This window comes from Lethenteron reissneri, chromosome 52 (genome assembly GCF_015708825.2).
Source record: "Lethenteron reissneri isolate LAM-NWPU_2019-01 chromosome 52, ASM1570882v1, whole genome shotgun sequence".
NCBI classification, from domain to species: domain Eukaryota; kingdom Metazoa; phylum Chordata; class Hyperoartia; order Petromyzontiformes; family Petromyzontidae; genus Lethenteron; species Lethenteron reissneri.
In genome coordinates this window covers 10,813,505-10,832,414 of record NC_083830.1, presented here as the reverse complement: position 1 = coordinate 10,832,414, position 18,910 = coordinate 10,813,505, and the positions used below count along the sequence as shown (strand labels likewise).

The following is an 18,910-nucleotide window of genomic DNA, read 5'->3' as shown; positions in this document are numbered from 1 at the left end:
CAACCCAGAAAAAAAATCTAAATTTGAAAACTAATTTCCTGCCTAAAATATAGAAAAATTCACGAACACATGGGATGGATTTTTTTTTTACAATGATGTCTAATAGTGTATTGTATTACATTGCTGTTTTTACCTTTTAACCATTTCTTGTTTCATTGTATGTAATGGCAGAGATTAGGGATTAATAAAGTACAACCATAACCACAATCATATAAACAGAAATCTATGCATTGATTTATATGAAGACAAGTCCAGATATTGTGGCCAAGGTTTCGCAACTTGTTGGGAAGGGCGATGCAGGGTCCTGCCAAGTTGCCGCAGCGGGAGAGATGACCGCTATTTATATTCCTAAACGAGCGATGAAAACAAGAATTATTTTTTACCCCTTTCTGGCAATAATACAGGTGTTAAGATGTTCAAACACCAAAGAGGCACCACCCCCCAATGCACGGCATCAAAAGTCCGCATTAACCACACGTGCTTGTGGCAAAACATGCAAGCACGCTCCCATGTTCTTCCCATCAGACACGCTCTGATGTCTTATCAGAGCATGCTTGTTTGTATGTTTTACCACAAAAGCATGAGTGGTTAATGCAGACTCGAAGCCTTGCGGTGGGTATCTCTGTTTGGTGTTTGAACATCTTAACAACTCCTGTATTATTGCCGGAAAGGGGTAAAAAAAAATATTTTTTCCATCATTTTGACACGGGCCAAAAAGGGTCCGATAGATGTAAACGAGCCATTTGCGGGATTTTTATTTATTTTAAAAATCTGATGGGAAAATTGGACCATGACACTGGCACACAATGGCCTCTTGCCAAACGATGTCACGGCATCTTTAGCATCGGCTGTGAATCAGATGGAGCGTAGTATTTTAAAGGTTATCATTATTTTACCTGCGGCCATGAGGGCAGCCGCTGGACTTGAACCATAAACCTCTGCAACAAGCGGCCGAACCTGATACCGTTCGGCCGTGTTACCCAACCGAGCCCTGGTCCCCAACCACCACCTCCAGCAGGCCGCCCGCGTTTAGGATTTTACCAGCGACCCGGCACAAACCGGCTGTGGTTACCACGGTGGAAGCCACTCAGCCGTAACCAAAACATTTTAAAAAATGCCTCGAAATTCTGAGAGAAGCGTTTAAATTCCTCGGATGGGGTCTCCCCCCTCCCATAAACCAATCCCCGTCAGCGAGCCCCCGCCGTGCTAAGGGGAGACATTCCAATTATATTTCCCCGTGGCGTCAACACGGCGAGATGGCACAGGGAGGGATGAAATAAAGGGGGGGGCGGGTCAGGAAAGGTGAAGTGTGGGGGGGTCACTGCGATTTAAGCCGAGATTCCCACTCGCACATTTGCACCGTGCCCAAGAAGGCACGAGTTCGATTCCCGCTTAGCGCCACCAACACACCAGTGACGAATATATCTAAACGCGGTGCTCATCCTCCTCTAGGTCGGCTCGTCCTCAAACCAGTACCTGGTGCGATACATCAGCATCGCCCACTATGGAAACAAAGGCGGCCGGGCCCAGTGGCGGCCACTCACCACGTTGTGTGTGCGCCATGCATACGCTGTTAAGGGTATGCACGGGGGGTACCTGTGTTTTGTAAACATATCATTAACAACAAAATAACTCCCATTGACACAGTTTGGCAAAAAAGAATGAGTTTTAATAAAAATATCGGCTCCCAAATTCTGATCTACAACTCAGGAATAAATTACAAACAATCATGAGGAGGAAATCGGACTGCATTTCATTGTGACATAATTCACACGAGACGTGGGGGGGGGGCAGGGGGGGTAACAACAGGGGCAGTAACTGCGGGTGCAGAAATTCACGCTCACCGCTTCCAATCCGGGGCTAAGCAGAGGATGTGGGGGGGGGGGGCACAGTGGGAAGAGGGGGGGCACAATGGGGGGGTTTGGGGGGCAGCACGCAGATTAGTACTCTTACTCTCATCTCTCCCCGCTCTCTCTCGCTTTGTACAAAGCGCGGGCGCGGCTGTGTTGAGAATCAGAGTTGCCTGCCCGCAGCAGCAGCAGCAACAACAAGCAAGCCCGCTAACGGACAAACGACCCCGCGACTGTTACTCGCGGACACAGCGAGAGCGTGTCCGCGAACACAACGAGAACACGCACGCAAAAAAAAACCACGCGCGCGCGCGCACACGACACGCAGCGATGATGGCGCGCGGCGCACGAGGAAGCAGCGGCGGCAACGCGAGTGAGATGACGCGCGGGGGGTGCGGTCGGAGTTTTCTGGGGTCGGGGGTGTTCTTTTTAGGGATTGGGAGGAGCAGTCTCGGAGGAATTGGTAGTGTCAGAAGGGGATATATTTTGCTGGTGATTCGAGTGGGTTTGGGTGGAGTGCCAATCAAGTTGGGCTCCTGTGAGATGGGATAGATTTGGTAGTGTAACAGCGAGCTGGTGGGATATTCGTGGGTCGTGGGGGTTACGGTGGGATTGGTGAGGGTTTATGGTGGGATTGGTAGGGTTATGGTGGGATTGGTAGGGTTATGGTGGGATTGGTAGGGTTATGGTGGGATTGGTGAGGGTTTATGGTGGGATTGGTAGGGTTATGGTGGGGTTTCGGTGGAATGGATTGTTATGGTGGGATAACACTGGGATTTCGGTGGGATTGGTGGAGTTATGGTGCGGTTTTGGTTGGATTAGTGGGGGTTGTGGTGTTTTGCTGAGGCTGAGGGTTTTTCAGAGTTTTGAGGGTTGAAGGTAAGGTCTGGCGGGATTCAAATGAAATTGCAGCGAGTTTGGTAGTGTTACATGGTCGGTTTGTGACAAGCACGATGCGATGAGCGGAGCAGGCAGAACAGCGGAATTTGCCATGTTACCAGCAGCAGCAGTCCCCACCACATTATTTGTGAAATCTTGAGAGATGCTTTCACGGCCTTGCGGAAACAACAACTCTGAAACAGTCACCTTGTGCTTGAAGGAAAATAAAAACACAAATATTCCAGAGGAGCAAATGCAAACGCACACCTAGAGAGAGAAACAACAAAACCAACAAATAAAAACAAAAAACGGAAACGTCAACCCAACCGGAGCGTGCGCTGTGGTTTTTTTCCTTCCAACATTCAGCACGTTTGTAACATCGGTGGCGCAACGCGCGGAGGATGATGACGACGATGATGATGAGGTTACCTCGAGGTCTGTACTTTACATGTCGCTACACACTACACGCGATTACAGCAGCTACAATGTACACCTTTACACGTGGCCGGCGCGCGTCACAGTAAAACGCACGCGGCGGTCTTTTCAAGATTTTTGTACTTTTTTTGTATTTTTCTATTTTTTAATCAATATACGTATATCTGCTCAGCATGAGGTAATAATAAATAACCAGGGCCGTGTCCCGAAAGGCAAAAAGGAGGCTACAGTCTTGCCAGATGTTCCTCCAGGGTGTAGGAGCCATGTGGTGAGGGCGTTAAGGTTCGAGTCCGGATTGGTGTGGCGAGTGGGTCAGGGTGGCGTACGTGGGAGGGGTTGAGTGTTTGAGAGCAACTTGGGGAGTATGGGAGGACGGCCTTGCAGGCAAGCACCCCTCTCCCCCTCTATACTTCCCCTACACTTGAAGTCACACCCCAGGCGGCCACACCTCGCCCGTAATCACACTCGCCCGCTGCCACAAACTGATTAATGCCGCTCAGTTCCAACACTGACGCAACCACGCGGGCCACACGTCTCACCGTGAGCACATTGAACGCACACTGCCACACCGTCGCAGGATAAACAGCCCTACAGTTAATGCGCACCTAACACACAATCAATTATTCACACGCATTACCCACACTCACAAAACCACATTCAATACACAGACAGCAAATGTGCGCGCACACACGCGCGCGGGCGCTCACCGACACACTAGCTCATACTCGCGCTCACTCACACTCACACTACCGGACACGCTGGTGAGAGATTCATTCATCACTGTGCCCCACCCCCTCCTCTCTCCACTCACCCGCCCCCAAACTCACCCTCAAACACTCATCATCACCAGCACTCAGCTCCAACTCCCCAGAGGAGTTGATCCTGGCCATTCTGCCTTCTGTCCCACCGCCCTCCACCCCCACCCCAGCCACTCAAAACTCAGAAGGGCTCCAGGGGCGTGGGGTGGAGGCATGGGGGTGAGAGGTGAGGGGTAAGGGTGGAGCAGTGGACACCCCCCGCTCCCGCTCTACCGAGCACGAGCCTGGCCATCGGCACTGCACGTTACCACGGGCGCCTCTGGGGAGAGGACGACGACATCTGTGTCTTATCTCCAGTCTGCGGGGACGTAGTCTACAGATTGCAAGACACACTCCCCCACCCACCCCTCCTCCTCTCTGTATTTTAAAGCTAAAGTTGCCCTCTCACCGTGGCTTAGCAGACCTCGACAATCAGCCCCTGAACATGTTTGCTGCCATCATGCGTCAAAATAGAGTAGCTTAAAAGCTAAGGGATGAGTCTTGTAATCCCCGGGAGCTGTGTGCGTGCAAGAGAGACCAGATTTGAAAAAAAACTTAACTGCCACCAGGCACCAGTTTGCGGTGCCTCTTACTTTCCAGAGCGTCTTTTAATCACGGAGGATATGATATTGGTTGTGGGGAGGGGACGGGAGATAGGGAGTGAGAGGAGGAGGAGGTGAGAGGGGGTCGGAGGTTAGGCGAGCTGGAGGTGGTCAGGCGTACGACACTCTCCCTGTGGCGGAGGAGCAAGGTGGGGGAGGGGGGGGGGGGAGCTCTTTCTTTGTACTACGCCAATCTGTATGGGGGGGGGGGGGGCTCCCTTAACACAACCGGCCCCGACAACCCCAACCCCGCGCTTACGCAACACTGCGGCCCCCTTCCCGCGGGGAAACGGGACCCTGGAGGAGACCAGCGGGGCCGTGGGGCCAGAGCACGGAGGAGTACCTGAATAGTCAACACAGTGCACCGCGAGTAATTCTATTAAAATACATCTTTGAGAAAAAACAAAACAAATTAATTAAAACCTAAATTAAAAAAATAACGAAACAAATCGCGAGATCTCTGAGTAGTGCTACCTGATGAGTTATTCCATCACTTCAGATTTTTTTTTCCGTTATTTGTCAGTGGTGAAAAGTTGAACGGGTTGTTCTGTTTAAAAAGGTCACCCAACCCGAGGGTCAAAGTCCCTCTGAAGCGATCGCCAGTGACCCGGTGACCCGGTAACCCGATTTATAGCTGCCGGGGTTATTGCTGCGGCCACAGTCACATTCTGATGGTCCGACTTAAAAAATACACACGGCCGGGTCGATTTCAAATAAAAATAACTAGAGAAATCAACGAGGCGCTGATATATAACTCCCCGATTTACGTTACATTCGCTCTAAGTCATCCTAATGCACGTCAACTAAAGACAGCTATCGTCATTAACACGCTAGGGGCCAGTTTTTATATATTTTTTAAAGGTTTTACATCTTTTTTTGTGTGTTGTGTTTTTTTTCCTCTTCTCCCATTTGTTTTGGCTACACTGCAAAAACTTCATGCCGATTTACAAACTTTCAACTAATAAAAAAAAAATCAACATTCGTGTCCACTTGCCTATAACTAACAAAGTCACACGGTGGGGGAGGGGGGGGGACTCAGATTCCCTCATTATTATGAACATTATTGTCGTCGTCGTCGTCATCATTGTTATTCTTATTACAATATTAAATCACTTGTCGACGTTAGTAACGAGTTGCGCACAGACACGCGCCAGGCTCTGCTGCTGGCGGGATCGCTGGGGAAGAAAAAAAGTCCCCTTCACGTTCGGCCGTTTCACTTAAAAACTTTCACCCTCCTTGCAGCTGTCGCCGCTGTTGCAGCTGCAGCAGCAGCGGCGGCGGCGTGTCGGTGAATTGTAGTCAAGTCGCGTACAATCAGTGTTAGGGAAAGGCAGGCACGTGGCCGGCCCCATGCACATTCACGTCGTAAGCGAGTACTGCGGTCGCGGGAGAGAGGTTTGCGTCTCTCCCCTTTCGTTCATTGGTTTTATATTTTTCTTCTTATTTCCGCAGCCGATCGACTTTGCCGTCATCGCTTTTATTACCTGTGATAAGATAGTGTCTCGTGTGATTATTATTATTTTTTAACAGTGTTTGACTCAAGGAAGTATTACAAAATCAAAAATAAGAAACTAAAACAAAAATATACCTGAATACTCGAGGTGAGAGCGGAAAGGGCGTGCGTGCGCACGCGACGTTCGCTCGCTCGCACATTACCCGAGCGTCCACCTCCGCTCGCTCACGGGGTGACGCAAGGGACGAGCGCGGGGGGGGGGGAGCGACGGGCGAGCAAGTGAACGGGCGGGCAAGCACGCACGCTCGGCTCAAGTCAGCAATGCCCGTTGGAAGATTAAACCCGGATTTACTCGCCACTTACGCGGCGCGCACGTTTGCGCTCATTCACACACTCGCACGCTCGCGCACGCACTGTACACACTCGCACACACCGGTACCGGCACAATCGCGGCACGGGCGAATGACCACACGGCCGCTGCCACCGCAACCTTCGCACGTCCAAAACGATCGTCGTCGTTGCGTTTGCCGGGGTGCGGTGAAGTTCCCTCGCCTGGCTCGCTCCTGCGGTCGGGAGGGCGGTGGGTGGCGGCGGCGGCGTCCGGTGACGGCGCTCGGGAGCCAAGAAATGGCAAGTCGGTGCGTCCAAATCGATGCCGGTTTGTTCAATTATTCAGTCGACAAATGCTGGGGGGGCGGTGGGCACGGGTTGGAGAGCTGAGATGCCCGGAGGGAAGTGGGCGGGGGAGATTTGGGTCGGGTAGACACGTGCCGAGCAGTCGCAGAGGGAACGTAATAAACAAAAATGAGAAAGACCATCATTGTCCATTACAAAAAAAAGGAAAAAGTAAAAATAAAGGATTCCTGAAGTTTACATTTTTTCTGGAAAACTGGCGGCCGCACCGTGGCGTCGCCGAAATTAAATCCCGCTCCTGCTAAACCGCAACCACCCCCCCCCCCCCCCACCGCCGCAGCGAGCAACCGACCGGGTCCGCTCCGACAAGGTGGGGGCAAAGGGCAAAGGGCCGACGTCCGCACGGCCCCCCCCGCCATTCCTTAGGGCACACGGCGCTTCACTCGGCGCCGGCGTCCGAGTCGGAGTCGTCCAGCAACGTGGAGTCGTCCTCGGTGAGCGACGACAATCCCGTCTTGTTGAGCGCCTCCTCGCCACTGCTGTCGTCTGACGAGTTGTCGTCGTCGTCATCGTCGTCATCGTCGTCGTCATCGTCATCATCGTCGTCATCGTCGTCATCGTCGTCCTCTTCTGCCCGTGCGGCCGCAAGTGCTTTCGCCTCCTTCATCTCCTCGCGCCCCTGCTTCTTCGCAACTTTCAGCAGCTGCTGCTGCTGCTGCTGTTTCTGTCGCTCCTGCTCCTGCCGCTGCTGCTCCTGCTGCTGGTGCTCCGCTGCCGCCTGCTTCAGCGCAGCCTTTTTCTTGGCTTTGCCCGTCATGCCGGCGCCCTTGCCCACGCTCGAACGGGCTCTACTCGGCGTCGAACTCACGGCGATTCCCGACTGCTGCTGCTGCAGCTGTTGCTGCTGCTCTTCCTCCTGCTGCTGGTGCTCTTGCTGCTGCTGCACAAAGCCGGGCAGAGTCACGCCCAGGCCCGACAGTGGGAACATGGAGGGGTAGAGCAGCTGCGGGGACAGCAGGAAGGGGCTGATGGACGCCAGCAGGTTGCTGTTGAATGCCGCCGTGGCGGCGGCGGTGGCGGCCGCCGACCTGCCGCTGGTGCCCGGCGCGCCGTCTTCGTCCACGCCGCCGTCTTTCCCATCGTTCAGCAACGCCGCCATCACCGCGGCTGCCGCCGAAGAGGAAGTCCCCTGCTCCCCGTCCGCTTTTCCGTTTGCGTCGGCGCCGGCGGAGGACGCCAGCGCCGTGTTGAGGAGCCCTCCGAGGCCGAACATGGGCCCCAACCCCGGCAGCATCATGGGCAGCATCGCCGCAGCGGCGGCCGCGGCCTTCACGTCGTCGGACGAGCCGGCGCCGCCGCCCAGCGCCGTCGGGAAGCCCATGAGGCTGGCGAGCTGCAGGCTGTGCAGGCTTTGCAGGTTTGCGAGGTTTGCGAGGTCGCCGGTGCTCGCCGAAAGGAGGTTGCCGCCGGCGCCACCACCAGCGCCGCCGCTGCCGCCCACGAGGGAGTTGGTCGAGGCTTTGAGGAGCGCGGAGGCCTTGGGGCGGCGCCCGCGCCGGCGCGCGCCCTCCTCCGGCACCACGGGGCCCGTGAGGATGCGGCCGAACATGGTGTTGGGGAGGAAGCCCTGACGGACAGAGTGAGCGTGAGAACGTGCAGATTAAGAGATTGGCACGGAGCGTGCGGGTGATTAAACGTGCGACTGCTTTAGCCGACTAGACTAGTAGGAGAATGACCAACGTAACCCCGCAGACTCGATCTTGACTGAAAGTCCACACACGTCATCAACTAGACCAGGGGTCGGCAACCAAAATAACAAGGGGAGCCATTTTTTTTGAGTTCGGTCAAAAAAACAAGAGCAGCAATGCATGTGAATAGGAGACGGTGGTCCTTAATAAATAACGTCACGAAGCGGTCCTTAAAGATCCGCAAGTTGTCGACCCCTGAACTAGACGAAGACCATCGGCCGAAATTGGACATGCTGACGAAATTAACCCAGGTGCTGGCAACGGCATGGACTAGGGTGGCGACATGGCCGAGCGGGAGCACGCTCACTGCCGAGAATCGCAGTGCAGGGCCAGCGGACGCCCCGGTTAATACCACGAGGGTGGATTAACCGACAAATACGCTCCCCCCCCACCCCGTCCGCTTCACAGCGGACATTTAACATTCACAACGTTCATCTGAAAAGTACCCCCCTCCCCCCCTTGTGCGAGTGTTGTGGTCCATTTTTGCCAGATGCGGTAAATTACTTAGAGAAAAACACGCAACAGTGTAGCATCGCCCCAAAGGCCCACTCTGCAAGCCAGTGTCCCGTTCAACTTGTGCCACACAGGGCCAGCTCCCAAAGGGGGAGCCCCCTGAGATGCACTGTGTGGGAGGTGCATTGTAAATATCAAGTGATGACGACGACGATGATGATGATGGGGGCGGCACTCACTGACTGCTTGACGACCTCGCCCCAGTCGTCGGGGACGGCGAACTCGGGGTTCTCCTGCAGCCACCGCGCCAGCTCCTTGAGCGTGGGCGCCATGGCACCGCCCATCTGGGGGCGGGGTACAAACAGGAGACGAATGGACGCCGGAAGAGGAACAACGTGGTATCATATCGCCGCCCGCTGATGGCAATGCGGCAGCAGTTTCTCCCAGAGATCGATGTTAACATTGTTACTCAGTGAATGTTGGTGATAGGGAGAGGACGTGTGCTTTTGTTTTTGTAATATATATCTAGAACAGGCAGTCGCTGTGTGTAATGGAGGTTGGTGGTGTTTTAGCGGAAAGGCCAATGTCAGCCAAAGAATGATATAATCAGTTTTTGTTGCTGGCCTGCAGTCTGACCTGTGGATCACCGGTCATTCAGCGCATATCATGCCTCTCCGGTCAATACAATTAGTACCACTTTCACTACCACCACTGTCACCACCAACACCACTCTCATAACTAAAACAAAAGACAAAGCACCTATGAAGGTCGGCACGGCACACGAGGTGCGGTGGTCATCACTACGGACGGCCTCGCCTTTGTCTCCCGAGTGACGATGTTTGGACAACACACCAGGTTCTCATTTATGGCCGTGTCGACCTCGGAAAAGACCAGGATCGGTTAAAAAATTCCTGTCGCCGGATTCGAAGCTCAGCGCGCTAACCACTGCGCCACAGCTCACCACGTTACCAGGATTACCAGTAACCTGCTTCACCGCCACAGCCACCCTCATCACCGCCGCCTCCACTGCTAGTACCTTTCCACTACCATCATCACCGCCACCACTAGTACCCTCCCACCACCACCACGCTCGTGACGGCGCCCCTGTGCCCACCTTCTTGGCGGAGCGGCGGTTGACGACGGGCACGCGCTCCTCCCCCGTGAGTCTGCGCACGTCCAGCTTGTGCGGGTTCTTGCAGCGGTGGCGCTTCTTCTTCGGCTTGTCGAGGGGGTCCACCAGGAGGCCGCTGGCGCTCTGCAGAGCCACAACGAGGGGATATCAAAACAAAATCAATACAAACACCATCACCGCCAACAACAACCACCATTTGCCACTAAGCGGCGGTGATGTCACCACGGCGCTTGTGTCAGGCTACATGCACTTTTAGGCCATATGAAGTGTCGAACGTCCGCTGGCAGGAGGTCACGGGACAGACCCAGGTGCCATGGGTTGACCGAGATGACTGGCCGATGCACCACCTGTGCCCCCTACTGTGCCAACTGGCTGTGTTTTACCTGCCCAGCGCGCCGCTCCACCACACTCGGCCATTTCTCGTCGTTTTATTATCGGGCACTCCCAGTGTCGTGCTACATTGACTACAGCTGAACCAAGCGTCATCTCATCAAGAATCAATACCTTATCAGACCCACCAAGCCATGGTACAGAACACAACGTTCACCAACGCGAGGCCTCCAATCAATCCGCGTCATCCCTCTCTCCGATCGACTCATCCGCGGGGTCCCACTCCTGACACAGCCTCGCCCACGGCAGCTCTCTCCGTAACCTCTGACCCCGAGCCGCCCCCATTGAACGAGCCATGGCCGTGGCGAACACAAAATGGCACCAGCCACAACCGGTGGCGGAAGGGCCTACTCCACCAGAGGGAGCTCTAGAGGGTATTTGGCCTACTCTTCCACGCTGTACCGGACGTGCTGGAAGAGGTGGGAGTACCCCACCACGCTGGTGGTGGGGTAACATGCGCTAATGGCACATGTGGACCTCCCAAGGAATTTGAAAGCTGTGTTTGGCAACCAATAGGGGAATTGGGCGTTTGTATCTCCGTAAAAAGACATGATTTTTGATGGTCGGTGTGGCACACAGGTGTGGAGTCCTCCGCACATCTGTGTGATAAAGGTCACACGTGGGAAGGAGGAAAGGAAGGGTGGTGGTGAGGGCGGGGGGGGGTGTTGTGTTGGTACCGGCAGCAGGCTGGCCATGTCCACAGTGTACGCCGGGTTCTGCCTGAGGAACTCCTCCAGCTGGCGCCGTGATGGCGCGTCATGCCCCGCCAGGCGGGTGCCATCCTGCAGGCTCACCACCGGCACTCGCGACTCCGAATTTTCGGCCGGTGCCGCCGCCGCCGACACCACGGGCACGCTCGCCGCCGCCGTCACCGCGGCCGTCACAGCCGCCGCCGCCGTCGCCGTGGCCGCCGCCTCGTCCACCGGCTTGGCGCCATCGGCGTCGTCCTGCGTGGTAAGTGGTGTCAAGAGGGAGTGAGACACAGCTGGGACGCACGATTCGGCCATTGAGCCGATGGGTCAACATCTTTTTTTTTATTAACTTCCAATATTATGAGTGACGAGTCGCACTACTCCAACAAATAGCAGCCGGACCAACGTCCTGCTTCTCTGTAAATCCTGTCCTTCAAAACGTGGGGAAGAGGAGAGGTTTTTTATTCCAAATATTTTTGTGTCACCCGAATGGTTGAATAATGAAACCGCAACCAAATTGGTAGAGTTATCCATTACTTAAAGAATCAGGTTAGAGGCCAGCTCCACAATGACGGACAATCAGAAAACTGGGCAGAATTTGGAATTTTTTGGTTTCAGATTCATTCGATGCGTTCTTTTTTATTTTTACCCGTCGTGTTGCGTGGCGAGGTGAAGTATGGTCAAATAAGCCTCCGTGACCCACTTAACCCCGTGGGCAACATCTCACACCCCGCCCCCCGCTCACCGCTCCGCCGTGCTTGTGGCTCGTCATGAGGCTAATGTCAAACCCCTCCACGTTCTTCCTGCGGCCCCTGCGCTTGCGGACGACTCTGCCGGCCCCCAGCGCGTCCCTCGCGGCAGTGCCGTCCCCGCCCGTCAGAACGCCGTTGTTGAGGCCGGCCCTCGCCGCCGCCGACGATCCGGCCGAGCCCAGCGCTCGCGCCTGCAGCACCGCGTCCAGGCGGGCCTTGAGCACATCGGCTGGGGCCCCCCGGGAGGGGACGGCGGCCGTGCCGGCATTGCCCCTGGACGCCGGCGCCGAGCCCTCCGCGCCGACGGAACCCGAGCCGCTCTCGGCGGCGAAGAACGAGAGGTCGACGGCCGAGTCTTGCCACAGCTCGTCCGGGAGGCCGAGCGTCGCCGGGGCAGCCGCCGCCGCCGCCGCCGGGGCCACCGGCGGCGCCTTGGTGGGGTCCATGGCCTGCGCCATGAGGTCCATGAGGCTGCGCCGCTTGGCCACCTGCTCTGCCTCGATCTCTGCCTTCTTGCGCCGTTTGCGCCGCTGCTTGTGGAAGGGGAGCTTGAGGCCGTCGTCCTGCACGACGAGGCAGACGTTAGGGTCGGGGCCCAGGCCGGAGCGCTCGCTTGTCTAATCTGATACTCGTGTACATATATTTGAAGCTTTCGTGACTGCAGGAATTACTCTTTGGTTTTTTCGGTAAAGTCACGTGACTTGACCGAAAGAACCATAGAGTACATTATATTTATAAAGAGCACTTTCGCTCAAGGCACTTGACAGAGCTTACAAAACGGTGGACAGAATGGAATGATTTAAATGGCAGGGGCGTGCTACAAGGTATTGAGGAACGAGTGAGCGGCGATAGAGGGGTACTTGGGGATCAGGAAAGGGTAGGGGAGGCACTGTAAGGAGCGGAGGAGTGAGGGGAGGCACGTCTGAGCCAGCGTATGGAGGGGGTAGGGTCCCCGCACACCGTGAGCAATGGCACCCACGGGTCTCTTTCGGTGACGCCAGTGGCGGAGGTTCACGTGTTAATGTGTCGTTTCTCTCCACAGTTATTTAAAAGTCTTCCCCAGCCCTAAATCACACCGCTAGCTACATCACACTTGCATTATTTGGGTGCCGCGGTGGCTAGATGTGAACGACCTCGCCTGGTATACAGGAGGTTGTGGGGGTTCGATCCCAACCCTGACACTTGTATATTTGGAGTTTGCATATCTCTCTCTCCGTGGTTGTGGATTTTTCTCCAGGTCCTCCAGTTTTTCCTTCCATGTTTACAATCGACACCAAGCATGTATTTGGCTGAAATAAATTCCCACATGATAAGCCACTTATGTTGAGCTATCATTTGTGGCCAGGTCGCTTGTGAAGAGCTATATACAACTCAGTGGGACTTACCTGGTAAAATAAGATAAACATCGTTCATGGTTAATAACTGCATTTGAACTGAAACTGTTCCAAGACTCTTTAGTCTGGCGTGGGATTCAAATGCTCCGGCAGGGCTGCTGCCATTGAGCGCAGCACGTGGGTGTGGGGGCGACACAGCCCAGAACACCAAGTCACGCGAGTTTCTAATGGAGCAATTACAAAAGGCAAACTAATCGGCTCGATCAGCTCTCGGGTCCAGACAACAAGCGAGCCGCGAGGGTGGCCGGCCAACTGGCCGGTCCCACCAGTAATTCGGTACAAATCCGCACAGAGAAACTAATGAACGATGAGCGGGGGGGGGGGGGATGAACGTTTTAGCGGAGCACGAGACAGGAGGGAACAGGATTCAAAGCAGCATCAGTGGCGGCGAGCGCTGGCAGCAGCCGACGGTGGAAAGGGCAGTAGAGCGGCAGAGAGCGCTTCAAAAAAACAAACTGTAAACGATTCAAGATCGCAGCGACGCGGTTGACCGACGCGCTGCCGGATCATTCGCTCGATTCAAACACCCGTGGCAGGTGGGGCTGCGTGGCACCGCCCCCAAGTGCGATCCGTCTCACGACGCCGCCACTGTTGAGCGCGCTGCATGAATCCGAACGGATTCCTAGCGTAAGAATCGACTTTCGTTGATTAATCGATGTTACCAAGCGAGTAACAATCACCCCCCCCACACCACCACCACCACCACCCTCCCTCCTCTCTATTTCGTGGTGTCGTTTTTTTTTTCTTTCCAAATGGAGCCATGGAAATCTAAACGTCGGACATCGTGCCAAATGACACGCAGTGGTACAGCCCAACACCACATCGGAGAGCTGCACGGCACAACTGCGAACATCCACGCAAGACGATTACCAACCCCTCTGCAACATCACCATCATCAAAATCGTTACGAACTCTGTCTATGTCACCATAACCCACCGCCCCCGCCCCCCGGTGCTAGCGTCGGTGCCGCCACCGCCCCCCCCTACCTTGGCGAGCTGCGGAGATGGAGCGCCCGTCTCCTCGGAGATGCTCAGAGCCGGCGAGTCGTTGGCCAACGGGCTGTCCGTGCCACTGGGGGTAAAGGTCGCCACCGGGGGCGCTGCTGGTGCTGGCACCGGCGTTGCCGCGGGAACCGCAGCAACCGCGCTCGTCGAGGCCACCACCTCCAGCACCAGTCGCCGTGCCGACGGCCACTTGCCCCGAAGCACCGTGTAGCAGATCTGGTCGATGCGGTTGATCATCACGCGGTCCTGTCGGCGGGCACGGCAATGAGGCGGCAGAGAGGCGGCAGAGATCAAATCAGAGACGGGTTGCTAAAAGGTCAAGGTCGGGGTGCGTATAGCGGGTCATGATAACAGCCAGGTCAAGTGGGGGCGGGGGGGGTATTGAGGGGAGATTAAAGCGAGAAGTTAGAGTCGGTGACTCGGGGCCACCTTTAAAAATGTGAAATGACGCAAAATGCTGCCCTCCCCCGAAGGTGGAAACCCCCAAAACGCAACACCCGTCATGAGTTTGTGCAAAAAAATGTCTAAATAATCGCACAGAAAGTCTCAAGAGCTTTCCCGCTGCCCGAATGAATATCGATGGCATTGATGCTCATCTCCCATTTGCAGCCCTCGCAGCAGCAGGGGCAGCAGTGGGCAGGGCGGAGTCCACTACCTAGAAGGGCAACATCTGCTGACCTCCCAACACCTCCGACAAGCACAGTCGGCTACGTACGGTGCGGAAGTTGTTCAAGGCACATGCATACGAACAATGTTGACCCCAGTCACGCACCTTGGGCCAGTAGGAGAAGGTGTAGATGGGCTGGTGGGGGTCGGGGTATCCGGGCGGGCACAACTCCCCCTCCTCGCGCACCGAGTCGTCCAGCGTGTCGTCCCCGCGCCCGAACGACGCGTTGCTCTCGTCGGCGAACGCCCGGGGTCGCAACGACCCGGTCACGCCTGCTCCAGAGGGGGACCCGGGGGGGGGAAGGGGGGGGAAGGAAAAGACGCAAGGAAAGTGACGACACGAAAACGAGACGCGAGAGAGAATCGGTGCCCTTTAGCGGGGTCCTGCGTGCCACAGATCGCTGCCGAGGACCCCAGCCAAGAGCCCCAAAACACTTTTGGCTTCCCTGCAGTGGGGGTCTGCACACGATGCCTCTCCTCCGCTCATCACGTCTGACGGTCACGTTACAACGCACGGTGGCCAGCAGGCGGCAGTAGGGCACCGGTCTCCTCCCGTGTGTGCGTGGCGTGCGTGGGCGTTCGTGCCGTGGCGAGCGCGCGCCGCTCACCGCGAGCCTTCAACTCGAAGTCGGACTTCTCCTCGTCGTCGCTGTCCGTCTCCTCGTCGTCCTCCTCGCCGTCCTCACTGCTCTTCCTGCGCGCCTCCTCGCGACGCGCCGCCTCCTCCTGCTCCTCCTTCACCTCCGCTGTCCTGCTCTCCTCCACCACCACCTCCACCTTGACCGGCACTTCCTGCTTCACCTTGGCAAGCACCTCCTCCTCCTGCTTCCCCAACGCTTCCTCCTCCTGCTTCCCCAACGCTTCCTCCTCCTGCTTCCCCAACGCTTCCTCCTCCTGCTTCCCCAAAGCTTCCTCCACCCGCTTGCCTAACGCTTCCTCCTCCTGCTTCCCCAACGCTTCCTCCTCCTGCTTCTTCACCGGCTCGACCTCCTCCTGCTTCTTCACAGGCACGTCCTCCTCCTGCTTCTTCACAGGCACGTCCTCCTCCTGCTTCGTCACCGCCGGCTCGTCGTCCTCCTGCTTCGTGGGCACTTCTGGCTTCACCGCCGCTTCCTGCTTCGTTGGCGCGTCGGGCTCTGCGGCGACGGCCCCGGAGTCCGGTTTCGTTTCGGTGCCGTCGAGTTTCAGGGCAGGCCTCGGCTCCTCCACCTCATCCGCGGGCGGCGGCGCCGACGGCTCCTCGACGCCTGCGTCCACCACGGCCAATGGCTCCGACTGAAACGAAAACATGGAGGGGGTGGAGCGGGAGCAACGTGTCCGGTTGGGGTCAGGTGCGTTCGATTCTGGGTTTCGGCCACAACAACCACCACGGTGACAATGGGGCTCTCGAGCCAAGCTGCAGCTTGTGTAAAAAAAAATTCTGCCACGTGTCGTGATGGGTACCGCAAGACCCGACCGTGTCCAACCGAGCTGCATTGGCGTCCGGTTGCCGAACAAACACATTATAAGGTCGCGCTCATTACACACACACCAAGTGTTTGCCACAAATGAACCGCGATACGTCGCTGAGCCCGTCAAGGAGCATAAACCACCATCACGCAAACACCGGTGGTCGTCCTCGCAGCAGCTTTTGGCTAACCATCGAAGAAAGACGGTCACCGCATCATCACGCGTCGCTTTCGGAAGCGTTTCTGCGGCCATCTGGAACGCTCTTCCTTCAGATATTAGGAAAGCCACTGGAGCCGTGCACTTTTTAATCATTGAAAAAGCATTTCTTTAGAACCGTTTTCTGTGTTTAGTTTGTTGTCCTTCTCCCCGCACCTCCAGTGGGTATGGTAGTCTATGAAAGAAGCTCAACATTCAGCTCAATATACGTACATTCACCGCACAAACAACCCTTGCCCTTCAGTTTGGATCATCAGTCAACTGGGCAGACACCCAGGCATCACACAATCACACGTTCTTTTAACAACTACGCGAACAAACATTAGTACACGTGTCTGTAGGTGGTGGGAGCGGAGGGGGGGGCAGCCCCCAGTGTGCGGAGAGACAAAGAGGCCATTTTAAGAGATCTCAGAATCTGTTCTACGGCGTCTCCTCTCTCAGACCACTTATAAAACGCACGCAACGCGCCGCCCGTTGCGAGCTCACACGTCGCGCAAAACGAACGGGCTCTCAGTGTGTGCCGCACGAGCCCATTGGGAATAACATTTTGGAGAAATGCTGAAAAAACCCAAAGACACAAATAAACTTGGGAAGCACGGCCCTTGCTCATCCTGCCCCTCTCCCCCCCAAAAACACCATCACCACCATCGCCACCATCATCATCATCACCGCCGTCACCACCACCACCATCACTCCCGTTGCCTTCATCGCGCTCGCCACGCTCGTCCTACCTTCACGTCCACCACGGCCTCTCCGACGTTCTCCGCTCTCTCCGCTCTCTCCGCTCTCTCCGCTCTCTCCTCGCTCGACTCGGACTTCACCTCCGCCGGCGTCGGCTCCTCGGCGGCAACGGCGCCGTCCTTCTCTTCCTCGGCCGAGGCCGGCGCCGCCCCGTCGGGGACCTCCTCCGGCCCTTCGTCGGGACCCCCCGCCCCTCCGTCCGGCCCAGCCACCGCCACCGCTGCCACCGTCGCCCCATTAGCGGTTTCGTCGGGGGGGTCCCCCCCCACCGGGGAGGCTGCGGCACGGTGGTGGTGTTGGTGCCGCAGCAGCGCCAGCGCGTTGGCGTTGTTGGTGCTGGAGGAGGACGTCTGGCACTGGATGTACCTGGGGCGAGAGACGCGATTGGTTTGGCGCCGAGTAGCGTTCACTCTCGCTACCAGTAGCAGCAGCAGCAGCGAGAGCGTTTCTTATGAGAGGAGGCGTAATGATGCATCGATTGATGTTGATGAATGTGAGTCTGTCTCTATGCGAGTCTACGGGTCTCATGCGAGTCTACGGGTCACTATACAAGTCTACGGGTCTCTATGAGAGGCTACGGGTCTATAAACAAGTACGTGAGAAAGAACGAGCAGCTATCTTCAGCCGCAGGGCCCGTCGGCCCGTGGCACCAGCATTTGACCCTTCTCACAGTTTGCTAGATGCCGACCGTGCCCAGTCACACGCTGCTGCTGCTACGGTGACGGGGTCTGGTCGGGGGTCAGGCGTCGGCGCTCACCTCTGCTGCGCCTCGCGGAAGGGCAGCGTGGCGTCACACAGGATGTGGTAGTCGGTGCGGCTGACCCCGTGGCGGGCGGCGCCGATGAGCAGCTCGCGGTCGTGCCGCCCGCACTCCCACCAATCGGGGAGGTCGTAGGAGGGGGCGCACAGCAGCAGGCGCTCCTCCAGCTGCGGGTGGCGCAGCACCTGCTCGCGCACCTTGCGCAGCAGCTGGATACGGTAGAGGGTGCGCGACGCGCGCTCCTCCGTGATGGGGGCCAGCAGCAGCGACGGGTCCACGAGGCCTGGCCCGGGATGGTGGGGAGGTGGACGCGAGAGGGAGAGGCCGGGAAGGGTCGTTGCGCACAGTGAGCGGGGGAGATGCGATAGGTGAGAGACACGGGGAGGGTGAGAGAAAGAGACAGAGAAGGTGAGAAGGACATGGGGAGGGTGAGAAGGACATGGGGAGGGTGAGAAGGACATGGGAGGGTGAGAAAGACACAAATGCGAAGGATGCGGCGGCGTAATGCGATGACGGGACGCAATAGGTAGGGTGCGACAGTAGGAAGGCCACTGCGGTGCGGGCGGGGGCGTGCTGGCTACACGTACGGTCGCTCTCGTGCGGCAGCATGCGGCACACGCGGCGGCACATGGCGAGGAAGGCCAGCAGGTACTTGGTGAGGCTCTCGTCCGTCTTCTTGTCGAGCCGCGCGTAGGCGCGGAAGCGCGACCAGTCGAACTGCTGCCGCTCGGGGTCGTACTCCACGCCGAACGTTGACACCACGCGGTAGAAATCCGTCTCCTCGCGGCGCGTCCACCTGGGCCGGAAATTCCACGTTCCCGTGACGAGGGAGGAAAGGAGGGGGTGAGTGACTGCGCTTGATGC

At 56.7% G+C, this 18,910-nt stretch overlaps 1 protein-coding gene across 1 annotated transcript in view; it reads right to left on the bottom strand.

Moving 5' to 3' along the window:
• Window positions 1-1,654: 1,654 nt before the first annotated feature.
• LOC133355972 (chromodomain-helicase-DNA-binding protein 7-like) overlaps window positions 1,655-18,910 on the bottom strand; it is a 109,197-nt gene continuing 91,941 nt past the window's right edge. The window contains exons 31-41 of the mRNA XM_061573441.1: window positions 18,634-18,842; window positions 18,044-18,329; window positions 17,277-17,652; window positions 15,489-16,155; window positions 14,987-15,153; window positions 14,197-14,460; window positions 11,810-12,379; window positions 11,050-11,319; window positions 9,965-10,105; window positions 9,090-9,194; window positions 1,655-8,276 (exon numbers count right to left, since the gene is read on the bottom strand). Of these exons, the coding sequence (XP_061429425.1) occupies window positions 7,089-8,276; window positions 9,090-9,194; window positions 9,965-10,105; window positions 11,050-11,319; window positions 11,810-12,379; window positions 14,197-14,460; window positions 14,987-15,153; window positions 15,489-16,155; window positions 17,277-17,652; window positions 18,044-18,329; window positions 18,634-18,842 (4,243 nt within the window). The 3' untranslated portion in view covers window positions 1,655-7,088. The remainder of the gene's footprint in view (window positions 8,277-9,089; window positions 9,195-9,964; window positions 10,106-11,049; window positions 11,320-11,809; window positions 12,380-14,196; window positions 14,461-14,986; window positions 15,154-15,488; window positions 16,156-17,276; window positions 17,653-18,043; window positions 18,330-18,633; window positions 18,843-18,910) is intronic.